At 43.7% G+C, this 23,321-nt stretch overlaps 1 protein-coding gene across 2 annotated transcripts in view; it reads right to left on the minus strand.

Moving 5' to 3' along the window:
• The window catches only part of MYO7A (myosin VIIA), a 96,224-nt gene that overhangs the window by 5,258 nt on the left and 67,645 nt on the right, over positions 1 to 23,321 (minus strand). For both annotated transcript variants that reach the window (XM_048958640.1, XM_048958648.1), the window contains 25 exons: positions 22,290 to 22,508; positions 22,050 to 22,157; positions 21,347 to 21,556; positions 20,632 to 20,835; positions 19,362 to 19,538; positions 17,669 to 17,758; positions 16,302 to 16,429; positions 14,956 to 15,082; positions 11,871 to 11,990; positions 10,971 to 11,144; positions 10,353 to 10,580; positions 9,391 to 9,561; positions 8,334 to 8,451; positions 7,928 to 8,054; positions 7,652 to 7,821; positions 7,355 to 7,545; positions 6,684 to 6,808; positions 5,843 to 6,000; positions 4,932 to 5,085; positions 4,641 to 4,796; positions 4,335 to 4,440; positions 2,771 to 2,884; positions 1,655 to 1,742; positions 1,347 to 1,453; positions 458 to 643 (listed from right to left, as the gene is read on the minus strand). In XM_048958640.1, coding sequence (XP_048814597.1) covers positions 458 to 643; positions 1,347 to 1,453; positions 1,655 to 1,742; positions 2,771 to 2,884; positions 4,335 to 4,440; positions 4,641 to 4,796; positions 4,932 to 5,085; positions 5,843 to 6,000; positions 6,684 to 6,808; positions 7,355 to 7,545; positions 7,652 to 7,821; positions 7,928 to 8,054; positions 8,334 to 8,451; positions 9,391 to 9,561; positions 10,353 to 10,580; positions 10,971 to 11,144; positions 11,871 to 11,990; positions 14,956 to 15,082; positions 16,302 to 16,429; positions 17,669 to 17,758; positions 19,362 to 19,538; positions 20,632 to 20,835; positions 21,347 to 21,556; positions 22,050 to 22,157; positions 22,290 to 22,508 — 3,756 coding nt within the window. The remainder of the gene's footprint in view (positions 1 to 457; positions 644 to 1,346; positions 1,454 to 1,654; positions 1,743 to 2,770; positions 2,885 to 4,334; positions 4,441 to 4,640; positions 4,797 to 4,931; positions 5,086 to 5,842; positions 6,001 to 6,683; positions 6,809 to 7,354; positions 7,546 to 7,651; positions 7,822 to 7,927; positions 8,055 to 8,333; positions 8,452 to 9,390; positions 9,562 to 10,352; positions 10,581 to 10,970; positions 11,145 to 11,870; positions 11,991 to 14,955; positions 15,083 to 16,301; positions 16,430 to 17,668; positions 17,759 to 19,361; positions 19,539 to 20,631; positions 20,836 to 21,346; positions 21,557 to 22,049; positions 22,158 to 22,289; positions 22,509 to 23,321) is intronic.

Raw genomic sequence — 23,321 nt, forward strand, 5'->3', positions numbered from 1 at the left:
GCTTCCACTGGATGGTCACTGGAACAAAACCTGGAACCAAAATTGTTCCTCCTTTCTTTGATGAGCCATGCTGGTAACTCTACTGTAAGGACTGTAAGTTTTGATCTCCAATTTATGAAGCAGAGGGGACAGAGGGACTTCCTACTGAAGAAACCAACAAATTGTTGTTTGGGTACATGGTTGAGTTCAAATCCTAGGAAAGAGAAAATACTTATAAGACTGTTTCTTGGCAGAGAGACATTTATATTTTTCTATGTTCTAGACTTGCCCATTCAAACACACATGTGCAATTCCTTCTCTTGGTGCTGATGGGGAGCTGTGCTCTGCTAAGGCCCAAGAAGGACCACAGGTCACTCATTCTGGCAACACCACTTCAATGCTGAACATCAGACAAGTGACACAAGATGGTGGGCTTCCCCAAGCCTAGACTGACATATGAATAAAGTTGCTGTTTTACCCGTTTCCAGTCATCTGGAGAGAGCTGCCGAACGAGGTCCTGAGGCACCAGCTCCTTCAGGAGCTTAGGGATGCTGGGGAAATAGGACTTGTCATCCTCAAATTTTACTCGATAGATGAGAGCTGCCAGCTGCAGGACCTCTTCCCGTGTACACTTGTGGTAACCACGTAGATACTTTGGTAACTCCTGCATAGGGGACACAGCAATTCAGGGATGTGACCCCAGACCTTCATTCTCTACTGGTAAATGAAGGTTGTCTAAAGATCTCTGATCTAAAAAAGCCTCCTGTAATACAGCACAGGGTGGTCCTTTTACTAGGTAACTTATGTGCGTATCTATAGTCTTGTTCACCCTCCATGTCACTGGAAATCCACCATTACCAGAAGATGTTTGAAAAATTGTTATACAATAAGAAACTATTAAAGCATTAGGGGATATGGTCATATTGGGAAAATTGCTTCATCAAGGCAGGAACACAAGGAACATATGTGTGTTTGCATTTGTTTACAAGAGAGCTTTGTGGCATGCAAGCGAATCACAAAAATTCATGGCTTTTGGGGCCATCATTTCTCATCTCCAAGAATGGAAGAGCAGACAATCTTCAGAATGCTTCTGAATTTGGCCTCCCTGCTGAGGCTGCTAGCAAGACATACTCTCTCACTTCTTGCTACTTGCTCGAGAATATCTGGCACATTTCCCAGCTGAAGAGGCTACCTAAAATGCATGAAGGCCACTCCTTGCCATGCAACCCAACTGCTCTTTGTAGCTCTCTGTTTAAGGCAGAATTTTGTTCTGTTTAATGCAAGTCTTCATCTTCACATAGTCAGTCTTTCAAATCCATCTTAAAACCTCCCAGAGTCTGCACTGCTATTTCAGACTCCTAGAGTACCTGATAATAATGGAAGATTGAATCTGCCATTGAATCCTTTCCAGGCGTTGTGTTGGTCCACAGCTTTTTCATGAAGAACACTTGGTAGGTGAGGGAAGGCACTATACCTGCACAAAGGAAGCAGGGAGCAGATATCAGAACAATGCTGTGAGCACCAGACAGATCATCTTCTCATCTCCCAGGTGATGTCAGCACAGCTGCAGCAATGGCCCAACGGATGTGACAAATGGTAGTCAGCCTCCTTTGAAAGGACTAGAGGGCTCAAGTAGGACTGTGTGTGACCCACAATGGAGAAAAGGCACTGTTACCATCTTTTGCTGGTCTTGCTTTCTTTATCCAGTCCGTCAGGTGTCTCACAAAGTCAAAGAAGAAATCTCCCTCGGGCACACTTATGACCTGTGGGCACAGTACACGGTTATGAAGACCAAGTAAGCAGCAAGAGGACAGTGGCTGCACACTGCCCCACCTCCTGTGGTTGTTGCTCACTGCTTTGCCTCAGACTTCTGGACTACAGACTGTTGATGTCAGAAAGACACCACTCTAATTTCCCCCATTACTCTTTATTGTGGCTTCCTGTTTCCCTGGAGCAATTAATTTCCCTCCATGATGACTATCTACAGATTTATTTCAGTTGCCCAAGGCATCTCTACGCCTGCACATTTTTCTTAGTTCTTTATCACAGAATCATAGAGTTGAGTTGGGAAGGACTTTAAAGTTCAGAAAGTTTGAACCTTCTGCTGTGGGCTGGTTGCCCCCCACCAGCTCAGACTGCCCAGGGCCCCATCCAACCTGACCTTGAGCACCTTAAGAGATGGGGCACCACAGCAACCTGAGCAGCCTGTGCCCGTGCCTCCATTGCCCTCTATGTGAAAAATTTCCTCCTAACACCTAATTTAATCTATTATGAACTCATCTTAACAATAGGCTTGGGTTTTCTACCTCTTTCCTCTGTGAGATCCTGCACATAGAATGGTACTGGTTGGGCCCCTAAATCACCAAGGACACTGTAGTGTTATCATCAGGTATTAAGGCCATCTGTTCTCAACACAGGAGACCTCTCCCTTTTAGGATGATAGTTGTAACCATGGCTATAATACTCCAAATCTCATCTGTAGCAGGTTAGATCTGATTTAGAAATGCTGCACTACTTGCAGAGGAATGAATCTTATTCGTGGGGCTACAGAGTTGGAAGGGACCATTAAAGGTCATCTAGATCAATCCTCCTGCAATGAACAGAGACATGCACAAGCTAGATCAGGTTGTTCAGAGCCTGGTCCAGTCTGACTTTGAATGTATCCAAGACTTCCAACACCACATCTCTGGGCAACCTGTTTCATAACTCCAGCTATGTGCACCTACTGAGTCTCTGGAAATGAAGCACTGAGTGCTTTGGCACTACCACAACATGAGTGTGGGTCGCTCACCTTGTCAGAGATCTTGACAAAGAGGCTGAAGCCTTCAGAGGACTTTAGGAGCAGTCTGTTGGAGATGTTCTGGCAGAAATCCTTTGCTTTTGTGCTGGACTCCACCTCAAATGCCTACAAAGAAAGGAAGAACATTACCATTGCTACTCAAGATTAATTTCTGTTTTGTGCAGTTCAGATGTATGAAGAGATTTAGGTGCACACCACCAATGAAAACAGAGATGTTGTGGACTGGCTCTGCACGTGGGAAGGCACATTTATAGAAGTTCAGCCATACTATTGGTGAAATGTTGTGATTCAGGATACTATGTATACACTCCTTGTTGACTTCTGTAGAGATTCCAAGGTAAAGAGATTTTTTCTGATCCATTTGTAACATCTCAGACCTATTTGTCTACAGGAGAGAAAGACCTCCAGGCTGATCTTCAGTTGTTTCCTCACCGATGATATCTCTCCATTTTCCACTTCATGAGCTACTCTTAGAATTCTCAGTGACTTTGTTTTTTCTGGCCACTTAAGGTGATTCATTTCACAGCAGTTCAAAGAATTAAGACCTTTACCCACCACATGCATGACCTTGTTAGCCTGAACCACCAGGACCCATGTTCTACATCTCATGAGACTGAGAAAGATGCATGTTGTACCATAGTGACAAGGCTTTGTTAGCCCACTTGGATGACTTCCATTGTCAAAGGGACTACATCCAAGTGCAGAAGTTCTCTCTGCCTCCTTCTCTTGGCTCTCACACAGATCTATGTGCATAAAGCAGTGTCATGCTTCTTACTGGTCATATACAAAAAAACCCCAAAACTCAGAGTGATGGGAAGTCCCAGTAGATCTCTTAAAATACCTGTAACAGACAAACATGGGCATACACAGCTACTGTTCACATCCTCCCATGGATATGAACTGCTTTTCACATGAACTCCTTTGAAAATGCAAGGATTTAGGTGTACCTAAGGGCATGATGGAAGAGAGCAAGCCTCACTGCAATACCAGTCAGTAAAATGAGACAGCAGTATCTGCAAGAGGATGCCTCTTCCAGCAACAATATCACTACCTGCCTTATTTGTATATAAGATGCTTAATGAGAGGTTTCTGAGTGCAGGTATCATGATTTCTGTGTCACCTCAGTTCAGAAAGAGGAATAATTGCATTTTGTTGCCTGCCAGCTCCCTGCTCTGTCACTGGGAGCCCCAGCAGAGTGCCTGGCTAGGCACAGCTTGGTGGACTGTATATTCTAGTCTAGGTTCTAAATAACTGAAAAAAGTTTGTGAATCACTGAGAAAGAGGATGAAGATGAACACATCGTGTTCCCCTCTTGACAAGACTCAGTGAGAGCCAACTCTGCACCCATGTCTTGAAAAGGTAAATTGTAGGAAATCAGACCCCTAAGCTCCAGTCTTCTATCCTGGTAAGAATGGGTTTTCCTGACACTGCACTGTTCAGACACTTGTGAGAAGGCTGAATTTTTCTGCATTAGAATTAATCTCTTCTAAGATTTTAGTAAGAATTTGGACAGCCATCCTGATAAAAATTAGGAATTTCTTTCTATCCCACTTACCTCATCAGTATCATCAGGAAAGTAAACCTTGTGGAAAATTTGGGTGGTTTTGTGTTGAATGGCTTCCACTTCTACAAGATGGGGAGGGTACTTTCTGGACCCATTCCTGCAAAACAGGAGGCAGATGCCAAAGAATAAGCAACATCATCCACCAGACATACTCTGTATTAGTCTTGGTTGAATGAAGAGAGAGGCTGTGAGATTTCACTGTCCCTCCAATCACCAGAATATCTCCTACTTATTGTTTCTCATGCATATTCGGATGCTGTGACATGGTCAGGATTAGGAGGTCTTTTGGTGTTGTACCTTAGGGCTTTCTGGAGTCTCTGGATGCAGTCTGCTGCCAATGGGTGATGTTTCCGGGACTGAAGAAACCTCTGGACATGGGGTAGGAGGATGTTACTTGGAGGGAAAAGGCCTGTGCACAACCACAACAGCTCCCAGCCTTTCTCCTCACTGTACCTAAAATAGGCGAGATACAGAACAGAAAAAGTTACTCATGGCATGAACGCAAAAGAAGGGAGGAAAAATGCTCCAGACCTGCTATGCCCAACACAGGCTAGTGTCTCTGGGACAAGCAAAACAGACAGCTCTTACTTGATGTGGTTGTCAGTCAGCTGTTTCAGGGTCTGGCAGTAGATTTCATCCTTCAGAGGCTCGGCTTTCAAGGCACCTTCAAATATTTGGTCTGTCAGCTCATTGACTGAGCGGGTCCTTTTGGATGGGTAGTCACCCATATACTTTAGCACTGGTGAGAGGCAGGAGTTAAGGATTAGCTAACCGGGAGGTTTGGACAACCCCTTCTGTTGATGATATGGTAAAAGACAACCTACACTTGACTACAGAAGTGGCTGTGACAGTAGCAGTAATGGTAGCAGCATTAGTACCAGGCTTATACCAACAGAACTGTTCAAATTATAAAGTCTGGATCCTAGAGAAAAGCCCACCAAAATACAGAGGCCATTTCCACAGTTTGGATCTACGTTTGCACTCTGCCTATCTCCATGCTGTCTTTATTCTGTCAAGTAGAGATATTCAGGTATCAAACCCTGCTCCTGAGGTCATGAGGACTGGTTTGCATCCACACTGCTTATGTCTACTCCCTTTATAGCAGATGCATCTTGGAAAGTTGAAGTAAGCCAAAACAGAACTGTTAACCACTAAGCAGTGTGTATACCAGAAAGACTCAATAGCTTAATGGTTTAGTGGACATGGTGAGGATGGGCTGATGGTTGGACTAGATGATCTCAGTTGTCTTTTCCAACTTTAATGATTCTATGATTCTATAATCAATTCAATAATTCTTTCTCCCTGTACCTCAGATCTCAAGGATGCTTTAGTAGAGATGTCAGAATCAGATTTGTCTCCAAGTCTATGACACAGCCCCCTTAAGAGGGGACAGAAGGCTTTTTATGGGCTTCACTTACGACCCTGAAGAGACTGATCATCCCTTTGTCTGTCAGACTTGTTGTCCTCTTGTCCAAGGGCTGCAGGCAGTAAAAGGATATCAATGAAGGCCATGCAAGCTTCTTGAGACAACTCCTCACTACCCAGGATCTTCTTCAACAAGGGCTGCTTGATGGGCTCCCGGGTGTAACACCACAGCTTGTCCTTCCCACGGCTCTTGGTGATCATAACTCTGCTCAGGGTGTGCTTAGGTGGAGGCCTGGTGGCAAAGGCAAAGCAAAGTAATAGTAGAGAGGTTACACAGACGAAAGGGACAGTCTGTGGCCTGAGTTTTACCTGGAAGGTTATTCACAACACCTCACTAATCAACTCTTAAACCAAATGGGAATTTACATTTTAGCAAGTATACAGCTCCAGTTCTACCTAAACCATAGCCATTTTGTCTTTTGTAGGGCTCAGAAAAGTCTGTTTTGTCTCCTACTTAAGCACTGATACCTAAACACACTTTTCTAACAAAAAAAAAAACCCTTCTAATCTCAAGAGGAAAGATGATGACAGTGGCGAGATGGGCAGCAATGATGAAAAAATATTGCCCAGTAGAACAAGCCCACCAGGACGACAATATCCTAGAGGACTTGGTCTGCCTCTTTGGACTGTCAGCCCCTCTGAGCAGAAAGGGCAGTTTTGGGGTCAGTCTGGTAGGCAGCCGTGGAGTATGCTTTGGAGCTGAGATGAAAATGTTCCCACCTAATTCATAAAACCCTGTCTGTGGAACACTTGTAACTCATGCCATGGCCTAAACTGGAAGCTGTTGTTGTACAGTCACACAGGAGGATAAGATAGTTACAGTCTTTTCCAGTGGCCAAAAAATTACTGATTCCCAACCTATGTGGAGACAGATTTCTACTCCTGTATTTTTTGAAGACGGTCGAAAAAAATCACCTAAAATAATCATAGGAAAATTCCTCCAAGGTGTATGGCTTCACTCTCTCTTCGCTGTCTGAAATTGCCATCTGGGAGGTTCTGATAACATCTTGTCGTTGATCAGGGGTCATTGTGACCAGAGCCTGTGGGATGAAAAGTTGTCTGTTAACTCGTATGTTTGATGCAATATATAGGAAGCAGATACAAAATAAAGAGACTGGCAATGAGTGAGTAAAAATAACCCACTAATTTCAGTCAATAGACATAAGAACTGTAAAAGTGCCATTTCTCTGTGCCATTCTTTGTCACTAATACAAAGAATAACAAATGTTTTCATAGTGGGGATTGTTTTCTAATGAAGAGAATGTGCTTTGGAACTCACTGCTCTATGAATGCATGTAGTGGTTTCTTCTAACCCTAAATGAAAAAGAATTGTGCCAGCTGGAAAGATGTGAAAGGATTAATGGATATGCCAAGTCCCAATCTCACGGTTTTCAAAGTGATGAGACCAGAAGAAAGCTAAAATACTATTACAGCAAATCACTTGTACCTTAGAAAACATGTCACCTCTCTCAGCCACACTGGTCCACATTATTGTCAGAAAGACTCTCTGAAAACCAAACTGCTCAGAAAGACTTTGACCTCCTCAGGCTTTGCATCAAGTATTGCTGTTCTGTAAGACAGCTTACCACAATCTCCAGGGGAGGCATAGTGACAGTAGGCAAGACATAGACAGAGTCTGTTGGGAAATCCCCTTTCTGCTTGGTTCGTTCATTGAATCCGTTTGCCCACCCTGAATTCATCACATGTTCTCCTGTGTCTTGATCAAGAACTATGAGATCTCCTTTGAGGAAGCTGAGGAACCCAGATTCTTCTCCCACTACAGGAAAAATAACCATTAGTTAGTATGATTTTTTTTTTTTGCAAGTCTTTTTGGAGTAATTAATATGCTTATGCATTTGCTTACCTTCTTTACTTTTACTTACCAGGGTTTGGGTTGTCTTGGAGAGTGACCACATACTTGGATCTTTTTCTTAGTCCCTCAAGGAATGTCACTACCAGGTCCCGGATATCCTCTGCATTGTTGGAGGTGAAAGTGTATTCATCTGTTTTAATGGTGGCCAAGGTGAAACTCTGTCCTTGCAGCTTTCCCCCTCTGGGATATGTTTTCATAGGAGATATAAACAGGAAATATAACGGTATCAAAAGTCAAAGTCAAGAAAAAGACTGTTTTAGGGGCAGAAAACATTAGCTAAGTCTACCTGCTGCTTGACACAGCTGTGATCTCTGGAAAAGAGAGCTCCAAGAGAACCTGCTCCTGTTCATCCACGAAGTACACTCCTGTCCAATTGACAGCCACAATCACATCGTTTTTAGGTAGGCTTGGCCCTAGGTTGAAGGCAAGACATACAATCAGTTCATTAAGGGTGCGACATAGGAAGCCTGTGTTTCAAAGAAGGATGCAATAACAAAAATCAGTTATTTTTAATAATAGAAATAATGGCAGACTCATGGCTTGAGCCATTGCTAATGAGGATGCACCAAAAAGCAACGTATTCAAAACAGATCACCTGATGGCTCATTAGGTCTTGTCTGTGGAGTCCCTAATTCTTCTACCTTTTGCTTTTGACCATCCCACCCATCCCAGTGTGTGTTCTATTGACTCACCTGAGAATTTGAAGGCTTCGTAAAAACGAGAAAACAGCAAAGGCCACTTGAAACGTGCAAAATCCACCACCTCTTCCTTGACTTTTTTGGGGTCTGTTCTCTTCTGAGTATAAATTCCCTACCGACAAAGCAAACCATAAGCAACATGAAGCACAAACCAAGTTGTATCTCAGAAAGAGAGCAAAAAATACAACTCCTTGAAACTCATTCAGTCCATGACATCTGAAGATCTTGGAACCAATATTTAGATCTTGACGATGCTAAGGCCCAAAGTCCTACAGGAACAACTGAGAAGCTGGAGAAATTCCTAGCAAAATTCTAGTTCCCCCTTCAGAAATAATTAGACTCTGAGAAGTCTGGGCAAGCATCTAGAGTGACAAACCTGGGTGTGATCATCTCAACTGGCTTTGGGTTTCCTTCACATAGACGTCTGCCTTTTAGCTTGGCAGTCCTTTAGCTGGAAGTAGATATTTGATAGCCCTTAAGCACAGGCATCTAGCTTCATTTAGGACATCTTTCGAAACCTGAGATTTTTGTATGTAGCTGAGAGGCTGATGGAGGGCCTAAGATTCTTGGAGCAGGAATACCCCAAGCATCTCTGTTTAGGCAACAGAACTGAGCCCCTGGGTTTTCACTGAGAGTGATGGGAAGTGAGACATAACACAGATGGAGATGCTTGCATTTAGATATCTTAATCTGAGGTGGAATCCTGTCTTTAAACAAATGCCAGTCCTTGTGCCTAGATGACTCAACAAGTCAGAGAGGTTACACAGCATCTGGTACAATAATCTGATATTGATTGGGGTCACAAACTGCCACTGTAATAGAATCAATAATGCCACAATCTCATGTGTCAGGAATGAAACACCAGAAAAGGCAGAGTGCATCTCTGCAAGTTGTCTTCTTGCACCAAAAGCAGTGGTAGATTTGTTGGACATGACTAGTGCAAAGCATGTCCTTTGCCTTTGTTTTAATTTCAGGTGCAGCCAAGATTTGAGCTGTAGTGTCTGACATATTTAGAAGGCACTGAAACATATCTTGGCCATTATCATCTTACCTTTTTATGTGCAGCTATAATGAGCTGAGCCCATTTCTCCACTGTTTTCGATGCAGTGATCTCTCTGTCCGGGATGTAGGATGGAATTAGATTTAGCAGCCTTTCCAGTACCATTTCTGACCCATAGTCCACATAATACTGCTGGGAAGCCAGTTCTGCCAGGTCTTCTTCCTGTGAGATCCACACATAATAAAAGAGCTCATGTTAATGTAATAAAGATGGGAAAAGATGCTTTAGTTCCTATAGTGCCTGGTCTTTACTAGTTCAAAGGAGAGGACTTAGGTGCTAGGAAAGAAGAATATCTTCAGTTTGACGCCTGGATAATTTTAAACAGAAGCAAGACAAAATGCACTGGGCATTTTCAGAGATTTTAATGTCTTTTGAGAAGCCCACTTCAGTGACACTGGAATAACTGCTCAGGGATATGATTTAGCAGAGGGTTGTTAGAGTTAGGGTAGAATGGCTAAGTTGCGGTTGGCCTTGTTGATCTTTAAGGTCTTTTCCAACCTGAGCAATTTCATAAATTCTGTAAGCTCACAGAGACTCTAGAGACATGGGTTTCTGCTTCCAACATCCCTTCAGCACTGGGTTTGTACTGCATAGCACAGCTGTATGTAATCTGAATTGTCTGTCTCATGCCTAAAGCTTAGCAGGATTCACCAAACAGGAATCTGACCTGGTGGATTGGTTACAGCATTCCTGTAGCCCTTCAAACTGGGGGTGATGGATGAGGTGACATTCACTCTCTGATCCAAAAGTCCATAGGGAACACAGCCCATAGGAGAATCTGATCCTTCTCCAGCCAAAAGGATCTGATTTCTGTAGCTTCTGTTTCTTAAGTGCATACCCTAATAACCTAGCAGGTACCCAGGGAGGAAGATTTCTTATTCTCTTTTGTGAAGCGCATTTCACCATAATAAGGATGCATGTTGATCAGATCAGTAGCTGTTGAGGAGACTTGCCTTGTCACACCGGTATTCCCCAAACTTCACCCCTCGGACAATCTGTTGGTAAATGAGATTGGTGGCCACGTTGTCCTCACTTGGGTTGTGCCAAGGAGTGAAGATCTCCTTCCTGAAGAAGAGCCGCCACGGTGCGTTGCGCTCCTGTGCTCCTTGCTCCTTGGCATACTGCTCACACTGGGACACAGCGTCCATCACGTGGTCATTGCCACTCCCCAGTGAAGAAACCTAAGCAATGTGGAGGGAAAAGGTGAAATTCATCTGATATCTCTAGGTAGAGATGTCTATGTGTGAGGAACCTCTGGAGGATTTCTGGACCAGGTTTCTGGTCCAGTCCCCTGCTTGGAGCAGGTCCATCTTGGATCAGGTTGCTCCATGCCCTCTGTTTTGAATATGCTCAAGAAGGGAGATTTCATAGTCTCTCTGCAAAAACTACTCCAGTGTATGCCTTCTCATTCTGTAAAAATCATACATACGTATATGTATTTTTCTTTCTGATCTTTTGACTGGGCATTTGCTTAGAGTACAAGGTCCTTCCTTCCCCCTGGAAAATGCGACAGCAAGGAGAATCTCCCTGTTCTTCTATAAGGTTAGTCAGAAGCATTACTTATAACCTACCTTGTCAAAAAGTGCGATGTAAAGTGAAAAGCCAAATCGATCCTTCAGGCTGATTTTGTCAGCCAATGAATTACAGAGCTCTTTAGCAGTAGTTGCAGAATCTGTCAGCAGTGTTTTTGTTGTCCCATCCATAAATGTGACAGGCAGCATGATTGGTTTCTTGGACTTGGTTGCCTAATAGATTAAAGTCAGACTTTATGATGGCATTCAACATTCTAGGTTATTTACCTATGTATTCTTCCCCCCAGCAATGGTAGCTATTTTTTTTTAATCCCTAATTCCACTAATTGGCTATATTTCAATGCTACCATAGCATTCTCAACTGGATAATGTATGGTCAGTCACTGGAAACACTGAAAAAACTGTTTCTTGCATATAATACATTCAATCATTGAAGTGTTTAATCTAGTAAATCCAACCAGGCTCAGGAATGCTCCTGGGCACTATCATCTGTGCTAGTAAATCAGCACAGAAGAAGAGCAAATATTGCATTAAGTGGGCTTATTCCAACTACAGCTGCTCCTGAAGAAGCTTGGGCAGCTGTGATGTTCCAAGGAGATTCTCAGTAGGCAGTTTGCCTGCAGCCATTTTCAGCTGGAAGAATTCCTAGCATGCATGGGGGTTTGCTTCGTGGCAGCTGGCGTCGATGTCTAAGAGCATTCTCAAATGCATTTAATTTAAAAGCACTGATGTAGGCAAAGGGTATGATCTTCAGTATGCCTTTGAGCAAGGCCAGGATGCAAGAGGAATGTAATATACTCTAAAAACCTGAAAATTCTTGAGAGAAATAGGCATTTTGTCATGATGTTTTCTGCTCTGCCAGAGTTGTGGTTCCCATGACAGTGAAAAGATCCAACCCTGAGCCCCAGCAGACTTGGGAGGGTATGGAGGGGCTCATACCTGCAGTTCCAGCCAGCTTGGTGGCTGTGTCCTTGTCCCATTGGCAAACGTCCGCCGCAGCCTCTCTTCACAGTAGGGAGCATAACCAGGAGGGCCTCCATTGATAAAGTTCCTTAAGTACTGTTTGCAGCAGGGAACACATTGGTTAGACCATTACACTATTGAATATAGGACAAAATGATGGGAGTGAATGAAAAAGACCTCTAAATAATGATCATGGGAAACTGTAAGCAAGCACGACTCAGAACATTTAGCTGATAATAGAAAACATATTTCACAATTACATTAAACAGGTGTTTCCTTAGCTGGATTTTAAACTGTATTTTATTGGACCCTAAGCCAAAATTTGAAGTACTTCACCATATGTTAAAAATACTTTGCTTAGAAAATGAAATCCAATGACTTCCGCAGTTTGAGAGATACACCTAAAAGCATTACATAAATGTCTTGGCTAAACTTGTAGCTAAGACTAAGAGTTCTGCAAATCAAAGAGAAGTGCAAAGGACTGGGGTGCTGTGTCTTGAACCATGCTTAGCATAAGAGGTGATGAAGGTTTCTAATAGGATCAAAAGCATGACCTTCATATTTGGGAGCAGAAAACATATTTAAGATTGCCTCATTATCACCTAAATCCATCTCAAAGTGTTCAGTCCTTACTGACATATTCCAGGGTCCTGGAAGATCCTCCAGGCATAATCCTTTCTTGAAATCCTGCATCTTCTTTTTCCCATAATGTTGCTGTTATTAAAGTTAGACCCCAAATGAAGGTTTCAGGAAAAAATTAACCAGGAATTTGATATCACATTCACTGTGCATTGCACAACAGAGTATAGAGAAGAAGCACTAAGAGATATTTACCCTTATTTGCTTATTCTGTTTAAATAGTGAATAATTACTGCCAAATGAGTTATGAGGTTATGAGTATGATAGTAACATCTGGTGTTGACATGGCATTTATTTCCCAGTCCAGAACAGGCTGGACTAAGTGGTCTGGGTTAGTGCAGCTTCAAATGAATTCACTGAATTCCATCAAACTTTGACTATCCCTCTGTTTTTCACAAAAACAAAAAAATGAGTCTGCATGGGAAAGGATGCTGCCAGGGGCAGAACTAACATTCAAATGGGAGAATGTATTATCTTCAAACATAATGTTTTAAACTGATGTCTCCTACGTCCCTATGGATTACTACAGACACTTCAGAGGAGCTCCAGGACATGGGCCAAGTTACTGCAAGACTGGAGCTTAGAAATATAACCAGAGTGTGTGCAGCTGCAAGAGGTGTCCACATTCACATCCAAGGAGCCACAGTCACCAGAGCTGCCCATGGGGACAGAAAATGTTTGGGGAAAGATTCAGAGCAGGATTCTCATTCACCGTCTCAGAATCATCCTCTAGAGGAGTCTCTCTCTTTCCATGTTCTATTAGGAGGAGACAAGTATCTGAAATAAGTTGGTATTAACACTCTCTTTTGTCTCCAGCAGTCCAAGGAGCAAAAGGGCTGCCCAAGATGAACAAATGCAGAATGTTTTTGGGGATACTGACACACACTGCAGCACATACCAGGACTTTGGGCAGAGGTAGAATCACAGAGTCAGTACAGTTGAAAGAGATCTCTACGATCATCTAGTCCAACCATTAACCACCAGGCACGCTAAACCACGGAGTCATAGAAGAGTCATAGAATCACAAAGTTGGAAAGGACCTACAAGATCCAGTCCAATTATCCTCTATCACCATTACTACCCACTAACCTACTAAACCATATCTTGAAGCATGTCTCCAAGTGTCACATCTCCATGTTTCTTGGACACCACCAGGGACAGTAACTCCACCAGCTCCCTGGGCAGTCTGTTCCAAGACTTCAGAGTTATTCATTAATTATATCTGTGAAGTGCTTCACTCACCTAAAATCATCTTTCATTATTAAAAATTTAAATTCACACAGTCCCCTGTTGTATACTTTTTCAGATCACATTACCAGGTGTAATTTAATTTTCTGCCACTTTGCCAGTGATTTATCTGCATTATATTTCTTCCTTACAGTGTCTGGAGATGAAAAAGGGTCTTCTATTCTTGGCTTCAGTTCTGATAGAACCTGATCTGATGTCTATGGATATTAACGTAACACCTTTATTTCCATGGGTCTGGGAGCAGTTCTAGGTTCCAAGGTTCAAAAATCTGGGAGGGTCAAAGGAAGCCTTGTCACGTTGTGTCAAAGCAAAGTACTGAGCCCTTTGCCCTGAGCCAGTCAAACTCTAAATCATAGGATTAACTTCAGCAGCCCAGAGGGTGCTGGTCAGACTTGAGGTGTATAAGTCATTTGGAAGGAAGGCTGCTCAAATCGAGGAACAAAACATGGAGTATGCTCCTGAAGATACGTTATATAGAATCATAGAATCACCTAGATTAGAAAAGACCCACTAGATCATCAAGTTCAATCATCACCTAACACTTCCAAGTCCACCACTTATCCATGTCTCTTGGGACTACATCCACACATCTGTTCAATACCTCCAGGGATTGGTACTCAACCATTTCTCTGTGCTGTCTGTTTCAGTGATGGATCATCCTTTCCATGAATAGATCAGATTTATAATTTGCTGTGTAATACTGTTCCTTATCAAACTAGAGGACATGCCTTAAGTAACTGTCAAAGACACCAGATGCTTGACTAAATGCATAGATCTTTGGATGTGAGAAATGGGAGATACGTGGGCCTTTCTGGGTGTGCAAATTTCACACATGACCTCTGACAATACAGTTTCTGGGCAGAGGTTACCTAATCACATCTTCATCTGGAGTGTAGGAGGTACCATCTGAATTTGTGATCTACTCTCTCTTTAGAGTCAGTGGAAAGAGAGAGCCAATTTCTCAGGAGTAATTTTTCTGATCCTTGTTAGACACTGAGCTCAGGATCTTGCACATTTTTCTTTCTCATTAGGAACTTTTGCCATTGTCACTTCTGATAGGGATGAAGACCAGGATTCCTTCCACTATCAAACTCAAGAGAAAAGCTGGTCCCACAGATGGGGAAGAAAATGTGTCAGCAGATGGTATATGACATAAATTTCATCTACAATTTACCTTTACAAACTTCTCAGAAGGAGCAAAACAGCCCACACAGAGGGACATCAGGATCCAGCCCCTTGCATGGCTGCTTTTGGATGGGTTCTGAGTCAGCTGCTTGCAGATTTGACAATAAATTTCATCCCTGCAATAGAAGTGAAAATAAAAATTAGAATTAACAAGGTGGCGTTTTTCAGTCTTAACAGAGAAGGAGCCAAACCCTGTCTGCAGGTTCATTTTGGAATTGCAAGGACAGTCATGTAACAGTCCTAATGATGGTCACTCTGGTTGCTTCATGGTCTATCAAATACTTTCCTTCTCCAGTTCTCAACTGGGTTTTCCCTGTGCTTCAGCAGAAATTTTGCATTGCTGACTGATGTTTACAGAAAAGAGAAACAAAAGGGAGTCTCAAGGTTCAGGTCTCTGAATGCTTCTTCTGGAAAATGGAGTCTTAGACAGATGGAGTCTTATAAAGGTTTCCTCCTGATACCAAGTGAGCTTCCTAAACTAACTGGGCCACCTACTGTGAGTCCTTATTTGCTGACTATTATTTTTGGGGCACCTAAACATGAACTATAGAAATGTTGGGAACTATCTGCTCCAGCAGAGATCTAGGTTTGTCATCTCATGTGTAAGTAGATCCATACTCTGATGCATGGATGGATATCTCATCTGGGGAATTAATGTCCAATTTTGCCTTTGACTTTAATTCTCCACATGCAAAATGAGGGATATTGGTATTTCCTTATCTGCATGCAAAGCAGCAAAAACTAGTTAACCAAACTGTCACACCAAAAAACCCCATGGAGAAGCTCATGAATATGCTATTAGATCGAGTAGATGTACAGAAACATAAGGCTAAGGGTTTCCCAGTGAAGTGGGAGGATAAAATGAAACTGATTGCATTACATCACACACACATATAAATGGGCTAAAACACAGATACATAGTCATCTTTAATTTGATTGTTTCTGTTTTTTGAATGCTTTACTTAGTAACAGAAATGAGTTTGAGTTTTTAACTTTTTTGCCATCAAAAATATTCACACAAATGAAAGACGTGTAAATGGTCAAATGGAAAGCAAAGGCTAGTGAACAGCAAGTGTGAGTGCTAATGAAGCAATCTAGCACCCACCAGCTCTTTCAGAAGCCTTTGAATCCCTCTGCATGGTCTTGTGATCAGGCCTGAAATGAACACTAAGGAACATGACCCAACCCAGCCAAATTGTGTAACAGACCGGAAGGATGAGGGCATGATAAAGCTGCACACACTGGCAAAATCATTTGGACAAGAATAGCTCAGAAGAATAGCTTCAGAAGGAATTAAAAGAATGGCATATTTATGCCTTTGTCCTGATTTCTAACCTTAATGCTGGCCTGAGGATGCCATTACCAATAATGAAATGGAGCTTCTCCAGGTTGGAGGTGGGCCGGTCTTCAAGCATGCTATTACCTTGGAGTGTTGACTCCCCGTCATGAAGTCTTTTTGTCACCTGCCAACCAGACACATTGCTCTCTTTCAGTACAGCCATTTACTGTGGCCCCCCACCCCCAACCCACATGTGGTGTGCCCCCCAAGGAGGACTCCTCCACCAGCCAGGAAGGGGCTCAGAAGTTTTTCAGTCTATGCATTGTCAGTGATGGGAGGTTGTGAATTGGTTGGCTTTAATTAGGTATGGATGAAGATGAAAATGGCTCTGCCTGGTCACACTTCCACCTGCTTAGTTTTTTGCTTTCTTTTCTACAATGGCACCCTTGCATCCCAACACTAGGCTGGATCCACAGCTGAAAAACAGTCACCAGTGATGCTTGGGATAATCCAACTTATTGCCATGGAAGGCTGGTCCTTCCAATTTAGTCATATTAAAAAAAAAACTTGTTAAAATACTAACAAACGGACTCTCTCTCCATGTTAACAATGCAGATGAAAGCACACAGCATGGTGCTTTTTGGGTTGGCAATCATTCACCTCTCTGCCCACAGTTCTCTACCTCAGCTGGTCAACTCATTCTCTTTTTAGAGCCACTAGAGAGAGAATGTGTTCAGAGTCACATTAGGACACTGAAGCTGAACTGCTTTCTACTTCTTTCCTCTGACGCTAAAGGGAAGGAGGGTGACTATATCAGAGAGAGATTTTCATGCTCTCAAGCAGCTGAGTTGGTGCCTGCTCTGGAAGTGGACAAGACTATGAAAAAGACTGAATCCATACGTTTGCCTTGCTCTCATCCCCCTACCGAAAAGCCTTATTACTCCTCACTCTTTCGGGATGGTATTTCCAAAAGCTCTCAGCTTTGGATAGCTACGCATAGGAGAATTAGACAAGAGAGAGGCAGAGGATGGGTGAGCACTTTTGGATGGCCTTCCCCTGCCACCTACTACACAGAGGAGGGCAGGAAGCTAAAAGCAGGGGTAACATTCAGACCATCAGAAGTGGTGAGAGGTATCAGCAGCTGGACGGAGGGCTGTGAAAGAGGGGAGGGAAGATGCTGAATGGATGGAGAACGGGAGCCGAGGGGAGGCCGGCGCGAGGTGCAGAATGACTCAAGGAGACACGGGAAGCCAACCTTTCCCCTTAAACACTCCTTAAATCTTTCAGGCAGAGAGACAGGTAGCGCCAAACCCAGAGGAGGGCTGGTTCTATGTTGTCTAGGGAAAAGCAGAAGAGAGTCAGAGAGGGCTGCAGACAATCCAACGGCACTTGTGCTGCCAGGCGGCCAAGCATCTCCTCTCACCTCCTCCGTCAGTTTGGATTTCTTCTTGAGTGTTAAGGAGACCAGTTTGTGCCGCACACTGTTCTTCTTGTGCCCGTCAATGTGAGTACTCTGCAAAGCAAGAAACACGCAGTGCAGTGTGGTGAGGGAGAGCCCTGCCAAATGCAAGCTGTCTCTGCTTCTCCAAGACTTCTGCAAAGGGCAGAGACTGAGACATTTCAGAAGAAGGCAGGAACTAGAATTCTGGATCCATGTTCCTTTTGCCCCATGATAAACCAGGTTGGGCTCTGAATTTTGCAGATGACCACTGTCTAATTTAATCAATGAACCTAAGCCAAATTAAAATTACAAACTGGAGATGGCTGCAAAAAGACCAAGCCATGTTGAAAAAGTGGCTGACTCCTAGTCCAACTATGCCCCATCACTTGTACTGTATCCTGTTAAGGCTTGTTCCTACTTCACAAATGAGGTGAGCAAAATCACCCTCTGAGATGTGTGATTTGCATAGCACACTTGTGAGCTGGAAGTCACCTTGTCAGAGATTCGGGGGCAGCTATTGTTACCTGTTATGATTTCATCATTGTTACCTAGCTCTGTGCTCTATCAAATTTCCCAGAAAAATAAAATGTCACGTGGCACTGATTACATATCATCAAGTATATGATATGATTTTTCTGTTGACTTTCTGCCAGCTTTCTGCCAGCTGTGAGACCGAGATGGCATGAACAATAGCTTTACTTTTTAACTCAGTTAACCTCCCCAAAACTATACATCTTTGAAATGACTGATTTTACACCAGATCAACACTTTGAGCCCTGCAGCTTTAATGGTTTGTATCCTTTACAAAGTCAAGCTGGATTCACAAACCATCAGGCTTAGGGTCAGCTCACATATCTTTACACTGCTGTGCACTTCTCAGATCATGTATAGCAGGAGATGCAAATGATGACTTAAATTTTCTTTATCTTCTCTACTACTTAACAACTCGGTTGGATACAGTATGCCTTTTTGTAAATAAACAAGCAAAAAAATGACAGCTAGAAGGAATGGAAGGTAATTCTTAGTGCATATTTTTTCAAAATACAAATACAAATCAGATTGCTCTCCTTCTCAGGTGCTGGAGTGAAAGTGCTGAATGAAATTACCATCTATAAACACAGCAAATCCTAATACCAGGTAACAGATTACCATACTGTACAAAACAACTGACAAAATGAGAGTGTATCAGTGCTATGGACAGTGATTTATCCAAAGCAATGTCTTATCTGGGAGGGGTCCTTTGACAAAGTCCTCCAAATACTTCCCAGAATGTTCTGAAGACGCAATAGGGATTTTTGTAGCCTAATCTGCTGTTAATTCTTCACTTCCTGCTCCAAGATTAAGGGCATATTTTTAAATTTTTCTCTGCTGACCCAGTGCAAATCAACACAAAATCCCCCAAAAGAGAGACCAGTGACTCAGGACACTGCCATGTGGGGAAGAAGAGAGAGATAAAAGCCCCATGAGAAATATCAGGGTGCTTCCCTGACAGTACTGCTGGAGGCATTTGGTTATCTTTGTAAAGAACTGATAGAAACAACACCTGACACACAGACAGTTCTCCCTTTGTAGCACATCTGCAGATAAAATTGACAAACTAATTTCTTCCCAACATATTTTGATATGAAAATACCATCTCTGTGACAGACAGTTACCTCAATTAGAAAGCAATTACCTCTCCTTCTCCCTGTAGAGCCTGCAGTTCTTTCTTATAAGTCTTCTTCCCAAGAGTTTCATAGATTTTCGTCATCACTGGTATCTTCTCACCACCATCACTCATGGCCGTATGATATTTCGGCTCAGGGAGGTCTCCCATGAAACGGAGGATAGTGATCCACACAGCAAGTGCTGCCTGTTGAAATAAAGTTTAATTCCATCAGATTGCAGTAGGGCGATGGAGGTGGTAGTCAAACCACGTCCTTAGTGGAGCCAGACATTGGACTGGATAATCCTTGTGGGTCCCTTCCTGCTTGGGATATCTTATGATTCTGTGAATCCATTGGGACCATGACTATAGTCTCCTTGCCTACCTGTGTGACACACAACTAATTTGCTAACAGCATGAATCTCATCTAAGTGAGAAAAGTTAGGTATGCTGGTGGCCAGGACCACAAATTTAGGAACTGTTTTCTTGCCATCATGAATATGTTTGCATATCCTACAAGGGATTTGCATCTTGGCTAGGAGATGTCACATTCAGATGGAATCACAGAATCATTAATGCTGGAAAAGACTTCTAAGATCATCTACTCCAACTGTCAACCCATCCCCACCATGCCCACTAAACATGTCCATCAGTGCAACATCTACCCTTTCCTTGAGTAGCTCCAGGGACAATGACTCCACCACCTCTCTGTTGGTGGTCTGTTCCAATGCTTGACCATTCTTTCTGAGAAGAAATTTTTCCTAATATCCAACCTCCCCCTTGGAGCAACTTATGACAATTACCTCTTGTCCTAAAGACATAAACAGTGACTGAGAACTTCTAACCCTCTGTAGAGGAGAATCATAGAGAAGGCAAAATTCATGGCCTTTGTAATGTTCCTTACAATTCTGCCCTTGTACTGTTGGTTACAGGGCAAGCCTTTCTCCTCTGCTAGCTCTGCACTGGTGCACATGTCAAGGTAAGAATCAACATTTGCATCTGCCAAATATCAGCTTTGCAAATGGTACCAGCACAACAATTTGCATCTTCCATGACCTAAGCCCAGAAGACTTCATTAACTGTCTTAAATATCAAGGTATAGAGATAAACTCACCACTGTGTCCCTCTAATGCTTGTTGTCTTACTCTCAGAGCATCCCCAGTGGATAAGGGTTGTGCTCTCCCCTGAACCATGAACACACACCAGTGTATACCAAAGGCAAACTGGTGCCCTTCAGGTGAAAGGCTCCCCAGGCTTGCTCCAACCCACCCTGCTCAAGGGTTTTCCTCCCCTGCCTCACCAACTGGTCTCCTTCATCTTCGTGGTACAAGAGAGGCTGCTTGAGAGGTCGACGAATGTAGGTGTGTGTTGTCGTGCCCTGGAAATACGTGGCGGCAAACTTGGCAAATTTGTACTCTGAGAGATCTTCCTCCTCTTCCTCAGGGAGAGGCAATGCAGCATCAAGGTCCTCTTCCTCCAGCTCCTTCTGGGCTCGCTCAAGATCCTGGTGGGGAAGTGGTTGTCAGGTGGTCAGCACGTTTTTGGATGCTGAACTGTACTTCCCCCTTGGGCCTGACTTCACTGACTATCTGATTTCCATCAAGAAAAGCCAACTGGAGGGAAAACCATGAAATGCAACCCCTGAGCCCAAGCAAATCCTGAGTCCAGAAGGACATGCCTTTGCTCAGTAAAGTCCCCAGAGCACTTGGAGAAGCATTAAGTGTGGCAGTGGCTGTCCAAGTGCCAAATGACTTGAGCAGTGATGAAAAAAATCACAAAGGCCACAGATCCTCACTGATCTTACAGCAATACTGCTTCCTTCCATGTAGCAGCCCCGCAGAAAACTTGCAACAGCATGTCTGTCCCAGACACAGCATAGCAAATCTGTGGGGCCGTGCAGAAGGAAGGAACTCTGGAAGGAAGACCCCCTTTAGTATTGCCCCATCCTACCCTAATAAATTCATGTGTTGCTAAAGCCTTTTACGTCACAGTCAACCTGCTTGCATCTGTAGTACCTCGAAGCCATTGGGTGCCTGCCCCTCCTGGCCAGGCAGGGAGGAGGTTGTCCCTAGGAATCCAAACATTTTGTCCACCATTTCTGAGTCATTCACTGGCTCGTTGCGTGCTCTCTCCATTTTTTCCAAAAGCTCTTTCTTCCGACGTGCTTCCTCCTTTTCCTTTACTTCTCTCTCTGCATCTTCGCGGGCCAGCTGGGCAAGGCGTACCTGGAAGAGAAAACGTACAGTGACTGAACTGCAGACTCCAGAGAGGTGGCACTGAATTCCATGGAGACCAGCTTTAGAAATGTGGGGTTCTCAGTGCTCAGGACACTATCCCAGTCATGTGAGTTGGAGTTAAACAGTAGCATGTTTATATAGAATCTCAGCTCCCTAACTGTAGAAGGACAAAGCAATAATACATTCTCTTCCATATGTGCACACTTGCACATATACACATTACACAATTCCACCTTCAGCCTTCATACAACACCAAAAGGAAGCGAATAACAACCGTAATCTCTGACATTCCTTTGCAGCAGATCAGAAATTCTGGAGCAGCCTAAGTCTAGATAGAGCACAGAGGGCTTTAGTGAATTAAATACAAATAACTCAAGCAGGGCAGAAATCCCTCAGATATTTTTGGCATTCCCCCTCAACGGAGCAGAAGCATGCCCTTGAAAATAGTGAGAGAGCCCTGGAAAGAGCAATTCTGGCGTACTTGATGTTTCTTTTCTGCTTCCTCTTTGGCCTTCTTGGCACTCATCTCCTTTCGGAGCCGTTCCTCTTCCGCCAGCCGAAGTTTCTCTGCTTCCAGGCGCCGATGATACTGAGGAATAAACACAGGAGCTCTTCTCAAGAGACGTTTCCTACTTTTTAGGATTCTTTGTCGCCCTTTAACCTATCTGTCCTCCCTCTCCCCACTTCTATTTCCCACTACCATCCTCTCCACAATACGTACCTCTCCTCGGAGGCGCTTGTACAGCCTCCGTGCTATCATGCCCCGCGCGTAGGCCTGCACGGTGAGGACAGCCCAGAGACGGTGACGGAAAGCCCTACGGACCAGGTAACCCCTGCAGCGGGCCTGAAACTCGATGATGCGCCGGCGGGCCATGTGGTACTGCTTGTGGAGTTTGCGGGATCGGTAGAGGGCTTGCAGTCTCAGGAAGCCAATACGCATCTGCAAAAGGGAGAACCATGAAACCCATCCACCGCAGCTCACCCTAAGCAGATTTGCTTTGCTAATCTCCTTCTTAAATAAGAGTGACTGAAATCAGATCTCGCCAAGACAAACCCTCTGGGAGGGAGGTTCTCCAAGAGGGTGGAGAAATGAAGCCCTCTGGCTGCTGCGTTAATTAAAGCCCAAGGAGGATGAAGGGAGTTTCTTGCCCACTGAGACCTGTGGTTTCTGTCTTTGAGAGGTTTCAAAAGGTCTGGCTCCTGATATCAACCTTGAGCCTGCTCCCATGGAGTTTCAACATCTCTCATGGACTTTAGCATTTCATCTAGCAGTTGGCAACTTTGCTCAAGGCAGGGGGGTTGGAGCTAGATGATCTTTGAGGTCTGTTCCAAAACAAGCTGTTCTGTGATTCTATGACTTCCCTGCTAATCACTGCTCCTCCAGATCTCTTTCCATGAATTGGCTTTGTGGAAGCAGGCAGCACCTTGATCAGTCTGGAAATGGCAATTTCTATCCTATTGCAGCCTCACAGGATGATACTGAACCCTTTAGACCACAGCACACTTCTGAAATGACCCACTTTAGGATCAAAACTAGCTAGGACAAGGAGAGATGAAGGCCATGGATTAGGCTGAGGAGAGCCCAGGAGAAAGCCCTGTTTGCAGATGTGATCACATATGGGGATGGAGTCTGTTTTTCGGAGTTTTCAATCACTTGGATAGTAGGGGAAGGCTTTTAAAAGTCCAAGTGACTATTTGATACAATGGAAATCTAATCTATGAGCAAAAGGGACAGCATGGAGATGATAAGGAG

Source organism: Lagopus muta, chromosome 1, assembly GCF_023343835.1.
Source record: "Lagopus muta isolate bLagMut1 chromosome 1, bLagMut1 primary, whole genome shotgun sequence".
NCBI classification, from domain to species: Eukaryota; Metazoa; Chordata; class Aves; order Galliformes; family Phasianidae; genus Lagopus; species Lagopus muta.